Here is an 8,584-nt window from a genome sequence, read left to right on the forward strand (position 1 = left end):
TTCGAGGTTCTGAAGTGCATAGGGGAGGTGGCTTATGAGTTAGCCTTGCCTCCAGGGCTGTCCGGAGTGCATCCGGTATTTCATGTGTATATGTTGAAAAGATACCATGGGGATGGAAACTACATCATTCGTTGGGATTCAGTTTTGCTTGATGAGAATTTGACTTATGAGGAGGAGCCTGTTGCCATTCTAGATAGAGAAATTCGCAAGTTGAGATCAAGGGAGATTGCATCCATCAAAGTTCAATGGAAGAATCGACCCGTCGAAGAAGCCACTTGGGAGAAAGAGGCTGATATGCGAGAAAGATACCCACACCTGTTTACAGATTCAGGTACTCCTTCTCGCCCTTGTTTTCCTTCTTGTGATCGTTCGGGGACGAACGATGGGTAAATTGGTATCTACTGTAAACGAACTGTTTAGTCGTTTTGAGCAGCAGATTTTATTTCTGGAAAAATAGGCTGAGATGACGGAACCCACGACGGACCGTCATGGGCACGACGGACCGTCAAGGGGGCCTCGTTTCAAAACACTTAGAAATTCTGAAAAATAGGTACTGAAATCGACTCTCTGAACTTCGTAACGGAATGGAAGGACGGACCGTCACAGGCGTGACGGACCATCACAGACTCTTCAGAGAATTGAGTCTCTGAACTCTGTGACGGAGCAGCAGGACGGACCGTCACAGGCACGACGGCCCGTCACAGGCTGCATAATCCCAGGAGAGGTCGGATTTCTTTAAATGTTTTAAGGGACGTTTTGGACTATTCCTGCTATAATTATAAATTTAGTGGGTTAATGTTAATAATTTATCTACTTGAGGGTTAAAAGAGATAACCTCGAATTAATTAATGGGTTAATTCACCATCTTTTATACTTAAATGCTAATTAGGGTAAAAGAAAGAGGGTTTGAATAAGAAAAAGAGAAAAGAACAGAGAGAGGGAGAAACGTACGATCAAGAGAGAGAGAAACAAAGAGGACAGCAAAGCTTTGGGGAAATTGCTTGCTTGCTCACGAATCTTCGGTGGAGGTAGATTATGGTTTTTATACTATTCGTAGTTAACTCTTAATAGCGAATGATATGTGTTGGGTTGTATTGTAAAGTCTTCTATATGCTCAATTGTATGCTCGCATGAATGTGATTATATAATTGTGATGAAATAAGCATGATGAAGCCATTGAATCCCAAATCTTGAAAACCCCTTGTTAATGATGATGCCTTGGTATAAAAGAAGGCTTGATGAACTAAAATAATGAGATTGATGATGTCTTGGTATAAAAGAAGGCTTGATGAACTATAATGAGATTGATGATGCCTTGGTATAAAAGAAGGCTTGATGAATTAATAGAATGAGATTAGTGGATCGGGTGTCACGAACCGACACGTAGAATTAGGGGATCGGGTGTCACGAACCGACACGTAGAAGTAGGGGATCGGGTGTCACGAACCGACACGTAGAACTAGGGGATCGAAGTGTCACGTTCCGACACATAGTAGTAAGGGAGTGGAGTGTCACATACCGACACAAGAATAAAGGTGATGAATCTTGAAAGATGTTAATATACTCAATCTTATGAACCTAATTCCCAAATGAGTATGATATGGAGGCTTGAATCCTCATGAGTGTACTTGACGTATTTTATCAAAGATTCTTGTACATGTTGTTGCTACAGATTGAGTATTGTAGTTGATTTATGATATTATTTGATGCATATTGTTTTCTATTTGAGTTGGCCGATGATATCTACTCAGTACCCGGTTTTGTACTGACCCCTACTTGTATGTTTCTTTCCTTGTTATTTGTGGAGTGCAGCAAACGTGCCGTCGTCTTCAACTCAACCGCAACTCTAGCCAGTCTTCATTACACCGGATTTCAGGGTGAGCTAATGCTTCTAGATTGGACTGGATCTTTCTCTTCATGTTTTGATGCCTTGAAGTTCCGGCATGGACTAGCTTTTTATGTGTTTTAGCTTCTTAGATACTCTTAGTTTAGTAATTTGAGGATAGATGTTCTTGTGATGATGACTTCCAGATTTTGGGAATAATAATAGTTGCTGAGCTTTCAGAAGTTATTTAATTGATTTTTATTAATGAGTTTAAATCTTCCGCAATGTATTTAGTTGATTATGTTTGAAATGATGGGGTTTAGACTGGTTGGTTCGCTCACATAGGAGGATAAATGTGGGTGCCAGTCACGGCCCGATTTGGGTCGTGACACCTGATCTATTTTCTACATTTTTATCAATTTGGTGCTTGCTTGGTCTCTTCATTTTGCTTAATTTCATTGTAATGTGCATTCATGACTTTCTATGAAGAATTCCATATGACTTCTATAGCATAAAAGAAGACCTCATTTTCAAGTGTTGCAGCTTTGAAACTACTGTTTCTTAGAAAATTCATATGTTTTTGGAAAGAGTGGAATGTTGATTATGCAATTAATTATATTGAAGTTTATGTTACATTCTTGTTTCAGCCCTTAAATAATGTTTGCACTCATTCTGTGTCATGAAGTTATCTAACTCTATGTTTTCCTTCTAATCTTTCCTTTAGTCTTTCCAGTGCAGACATGGAAAGGCTTATCTCTTCAGGAAGGTGTAAGTCTATTTGATTCTGCACATTTATTCATCAGATATGTTTGTGACATTTTCTCATGTCCAATTTTTTAACTTGCAACATGAAAATCACAAGTGCAACTTACAACTTCTGTTGGTATTATTCTTGTTAGAGTATCTGATTGTTGTTAAGCTTTTCTTGGCATTGATGGGACATAAGTTATTTGTAGCTTGTTTAGATGAACAAAATGATATTATGACGGTCAAGCTTATCCATGCCTCTGGTACAGAAAGATGAAAAATCTACCGTATAAATCCTCTTATTTGACTTCCACCTCTTATTTTACTGGTGTGGAGGATACTATTAAGCTAGAAAGTGAAAAAAGATGAAGTGCTGAAGAATTCGTGTTGGTAGTAGTTTGCCAAAATTTTCAGATTTGAAATGAAAAAAGATTTGTTTTCAAAAGTTGAGTGCAACTGGAGTATGTGCAAATTATTTGGCTTTTACTCTATGTGGGTCACATAGTTCTCAGCTCTGAGTCATTATTATTCGGGAAGGTCTTAACTCATGACCAACCTAGCAAATTTGAGTGAACATGAAAAGTTGAACAAGGTAGGCTATACCTTGTAGGTTTAGTTTGTTAAAGAGATGGTACTTTTACGTATATGTTCATACATTTGTGTCATTGACTATAAAATTAGCACCAGAATTTGATCTATTGGAATTACTATAGAACCTAGTGGGGATTTTACCAGACTATTATATCGTGTACTCTTGAATGTATTTCCAGGAGTACAAACATTAACACATCATATAGTGTAACTTCTTACTTGACTTGGGTTATTTTTCACTTGGTAGCAGCATTACAATAGTTACATGGCTGAATACATATATTATGATCAACTTGATTGCTCCTGATCAAGAGTTCTGCTCTTCTCAAACCTCTTCATTTAATTTTATCATTTAGCATAAACATACAAAATGATAATGCACTTTGTAGTTCTGTGTATTCTATACACCTTTTGTTTCTTTTGACAGTGTGAATGTCACTTCTGGTGAAATAGAAAATAGAACGATGATGACTGGTATGCACACTGTGGCAGACATTTTCTGTGTCTGTTGTGGGTCAAATGTTGGATGGAAATATGTGAGTATGGAGTGATAAAATTCTAGACATTTCCTTTTGGCAGTTGCTAGAAGTTTTAGTTATTCCTAATATGATGATTCTTTTCAGGAGACAGCCCATGAGATGAGCCAAAAGTACAAAGAAGGAAAATCAGTGCTTGAGCGGTCAGTTGATTACTTCAGTTTTCTTTAGAATTGAGTTAGGAACATATCATAAGTCCTCACTTAGGTACTTTATTTTATACTCAACAGGTTTAAGAATTGTGGCCCTGATGGAAGCCATTACTCGGCTAGTCATGATATTCATGTTGCAGGAAGTGATGCTGATGATGTTTGATCACCATCCAGAACAAAAATTCTATCCGAAAATGTACATTCTTGAACTCACCACCCCGTTAGTTCTTTATGGACCATTGGATTCTGAATAGCTTAAGCTACTACAACTTCTTTAAGCTTGTCATCTATTGTATATAATACCATGGAAGCCGCCAAGTGTTGTTGCAAACTAAATGACCATCTGCCTGCATTTGTTTGCAATGACAAGACATTACTAGTAGCAACCACTCTGCTTTCGTTGCTTCGATCTTTCCATTGTTGTTTGGTAGCTAGATAGAGCTATGTGGGTATTAGTTATGCAGGTATAACTTACGTAGGGTTTTGTTATGCAGGTATAACTTACGTAGGGTTTTGTTATGCAGGTATCACATATGTGGGTATTAGTCATGCAGGTATTAGTCAAGCAAGTAGTTTGGACATGTCTTTTTGAAATAAAACCAGGACTACAAATTGATTTGCTGTATAATTTGCCCTTTTCCATAACCATCCCATATCCTCCCTGAGTGACTCGCATAGACCATTTAGGTCTACCTAGATTTTCCATAAGCCCCAATATTCAATCAAGGCAGTTGCCGAACCATACTACGTAGTTCTGGAAACAACAAAAGCTTATAAATTAGCACCATACCCCATCATCACATCAAAACTTGGTAGAGTTCATAGAAGTAAAACTGGTCTAGTATGGTGTGAAGTTTTGTCCTGATGTAACCAGAATGATGGCCAAAACTAGCTAACATTTTTGTCTGACAATCATGGCTTTGTTGTTTTATCAACAAAAATATGACAAGAGTTGGTAGAAATTTAAGATGATTCAGCAGATTTGTAATGACCTATTATGTCATTATAGTTGTTCAGGGCGATAGGAGCCTTGTGTAGATCTCTGTGAGTCAAGAGTGTTGTAGAAATTCGGAAATGGAAAATCGAGTATGAAAATCTGCTTGTGTTTCACTATAGTGGACACTTTTTTTTTGTAATAACTAGATCACTATTTATACCTCATTAATTTATGATGATCAATTCATACGCTTAACAAATCAATTTTATGGGGTTTCTAAGAAGGCTAGGTTCATAAATCTATACTAGAAAGGCAAGATTTAACGAACTAGAATAGAAGATCATTCATAATTAACTTGCCCCACATGTTGTGCCATCAAAATAATAACCCTAGGTTTTAATGCATGAAATCCTATGGATATTCTTTTCAGTTCTAGGAGAAAACCAAAATATGGAAGAAATGAATGAACGGAAGACACTTACCTCAATAGAGAAAAAACCCGTGTTGGAAAAATCTTCTCTGAGGTTCTTTGGTAAGATATTTTAAATTATGACTAAGTACGGAAAAAAACTAACATAAAGACGCGAGTTACTGTTTTCCGACCTTCTACGTAGCGAAACTTCACAACTTCGTTATGATCATGCATACTTCCTATTTTATAAAATCATCTTTAAATAATTGGTTAAACCTTCTAAAAGTTATAACTATGTGAGTTTGAATACTCAAGACCTTTGTTTGAGAAAGAAGATGATTAATGTGTTGTCATATTTTGAGAATGAATACTTCTAAGGGTAAGTTTGTTCATCGTCTCATGTTGAGAACTTACGGGTGATGAGTCTAAATATGAGAGTTTTATTATTGTCCGTCGTCTCATGTTGAAAACTTGCGAGTAATAAGTCTAAATATAAAAGTTTTATTACAACACCACTTTTGTTCAATATTTCTTTTTTGATGACAAGGGAAACCCGCAACTGCTATTCTTTGGGTGCGCACAGGGTAAAACCCCCTCTTCTGCAATAGCTCGCAAATCAAATAGGATAGGTAACCCGCATTAGCAAGCCTAAAATGCCTATAAATTTATGAAAATTCTTTAGTTCCACTTGAAAATTTCTAACTTCTTAACCTCATATATGATTAGACATGCAGACCTTTCTCGTTACACATATACAGTCTGCATATATGTCATACCTCAACGATCTAAATTTGATATTTTAATTTTTTTTAATTTCAACCTTTTTGCACACTTTGTACACGATAAGAAATTATTGGGCAAAGATATCTGATTGGCTTTCATACGGTCACAATTCAGATAAAAGTGTGAAGTTTTGTCCAAATGAAAAAAATGAAACCAGAATGATGTCCAAAACTAACTAACATTTTGTCTGACACTCATGACTTTATTGTTTTATCAACAAAATATGAGAATTTGCATTAAATAACATACTCATTATCCTCAATAGAGAAAACTCTCCCTCAACGAAGTTTCAGTAGATAACAACTATTTGACTACAATTAAGATTATTAAGCAAATACGTAACAACTTTTTCCATCGTTATGATTGTTTAGGCGATAGTACCCTTGTGTAGATCTCTGTGGGTTAAGAGTTGGTAGAAATCTTAAAATGGAAAATGGATTGTGAAATTCAGCTTGTGCTTCCCTATAACGAACACTTCTTTAAATAGCGAGATAGCTATAACGATGAATGCTACAAAGAGAAGGTAGCAAAGTTTCGCTATAGTGAAGGTCAGGAAATAGTAACTCATGATTTTAAGCTAGTTTCATTCAGATTTAATCATAACGTAATTTTTTTACCAGAGAACCCTAGAGGAGATTTTTCTAAGACTTGGTGATTTCTCTCTTGAGATAAGTGTTTTTGGTTCATTCATTTGTTCCTTCCATACTTCGATGTCCTCCCTGAATTTAAAGATATGCTCTTCATAGGATTTTACACATTGAAACCTAGAATTATTATTTTAATGGCACATGTGGGGCAGGTTAATTATGAACAAGTTTCAATTTTAGTCCGTTAAACTCTGTCGACTAGTATAGAATTATAAACCTTGACTTAATTATGAATTTTAGGAACCTAGAAATCACATAAAATGATTTTTTTAAGAATATGAACTGTTCAAGAGAAGTTAATGGGGTTGAAGCTTTATGAATGAGTTTGATATGATCATGCAACCTCTGATTTAATAAAATAGTCTTTTAATAATTGATTAAACTTTCTTAAAACATAGAATTATGTGAGTTTGAATGCCCAAGGCCTCTGTTTGAGAAAGTAGATGATTAATCTGTTGTCATATATTGATGATAAATGATCCTAAGGGAAAAGGACGTACACACTGGGTGTTTAAGATTATCTATCGTCCAATGTTGATGACTTACGAGTAACAAGCCTAAATATGAGCGTTTGATTATAATATCACTTCTGTTAAACAACATTCTATTTAAATTAAAATTTTATAACAATATATGTTTAATTTCTTCCTAAAATGTTTTAAAAATTATGAAAATTCTTTAGTTCCAATTCAAAATTTATAAACTTCTAAATCTCACATATGATTGGACCTGCGGATGGTCCATGTGTCACATTTACCGTCCATATATTCGTCATACCTCGACGATCAGAATTTGATATTTTAAATGCTCTATGATTCAACATGAAAAGATATTAGCTTTTACTATATTTACATTTGCTTCAGCATAGCTCAGTCAAAGCAATGAAATTTAATGACTCAAATCTAATTCAAATTTTTGAAGTGTTATAGTTCACCTTTGTAAGTCATACCAAAATTACGGGTAAAATTACTTTATATTGGGCTTTCATATAACAACAACTGAAGTTTTATCCCAATGAAAGACTAATTGTTGACACACAATCTTATCCTTCATTCTCATTTTTTACGAACTTCTTTTATTTGCGAGGCCAAAATATTTTTTAAGCTATCTTTGTCTACTTTTGTGCGAAAAATAAATGTTATATGCTTTATTTTGTTGTCATTATGATGCATTTTCTGTTAGTGAACTGAGGAGAAAAGGGATTCGGCGGGAAGAGGAGTGTAACATGAAATAAGTAAGGAGGTCAACCTCTTTCAAATATGACAATATAGTTGGACTCTCATGTTGATCCGCATGAATCATCGTTTTTATGGAAGTAAATCTTTTTCTTCTTGGCAGAGGATAGTAAGTTCCAAGTTCCATTTGAGATATTTTTATTACCATGAAATTCATATTTTTAATTTAGTTTCACTTGTATTTACATATTTTGTTATTCTTTTATACTATCTTAGTTTAGTTAGTTCTGGTAGCAAAGAACTAATTGTAAGTCGAGTATATTTACTGCCATCATATGAATTTTTCTTTCAACTTATTCGATCATCTAAATGATGTGTAACTGTCTATTCAATTATTCATACATGCTTTTTATTTGGGGTTTTTGCGTCCTAGGAAACCTACTAGATTGATTTTAATTCTTAATCATATTTTTTTCATTTATCTTGTTGTTGCTACAATTCTCATTTACCCAAATTTTCTTTTTCCTATTTGTTCGAATATGCTTTATTATAAGTTTGGTGTTTATTGGAAATAATTTTTTCATCTCTAAGAAATACAGATATGATATGTGTACAATCTATCTCTATCCCTCTTCAAGTTTCAGTTCTGAAAATTACATTTATTTTTGTTAGAAGATATTATTGTTTTTATAATTATGTGTTTATTGTAAGTACTTTCGATGAAGCCTTTTATATTTTTGAATGTTATCAAAACTGACCAACTGTTTAAAGTTAAAATT

At 34.6% G+C, this 8,584-nt stretch overlaps 1 protein-coding gene across 1 annotated transcript; it reads left to right on the forward strand.

Annotated features, from left to right (window-relative positions):
* Nucleotides 1-382: 382 nt before the first annotated feature.
* On the forward strand, nt 383-4,244 carry LOC101256752 (protein yippee-like). Its single transcript, XM_069295980.1, has 5 exons — nt 383-394; nt 2,550-2,593; nt 3,591-3,699; nt 3,787-3,842; nt 3,930-4,244. Exons 1-5 carry the CDS (start codon nt 383-385, stop codon nt 4,012-4,014), a joined length of 306 nt encoding a protein of 101 aa, XP_069152081.1. The 3' UTR covers nt 4,015-4,244.
* Nucleotides 4,245-8,584: the final 4,340 nt, after the last annotated feature.

Source organism: Solanum lycopersicum, chromosome 3, assembly GCF_036512215.1.
Source record: "Solanum lycopersicum chromosome 3, SLM_r2.1".
Taxonomy (NCBI): Eukaryota; Viridiplantae; Streptophyta; class Magnoliopsida; order Solanales; family Solanaceae; genus Solanum; species Solanum lycopersicum.

Excerpts from the sequence above, each read along its gene's own strand:
- LOC101256752 (XM_069295980.1), top strand. Across the intron at positions 2,594-3,590 it reads GCTTATCTCTTCAGGAAGGT|TGTGAATGTCACTTCTGGTG; the intron begins GTAAGTCTATTT and ends TTCTTTTGACAG. Across the intron at positions 3,843-3,929 it reads GGAAAATCAGTGCTTGAGCG|GTTTAAGAATTGTGGCCCTG; the intron begins GTCAGTTGATTA and ends TATACTCAACAG.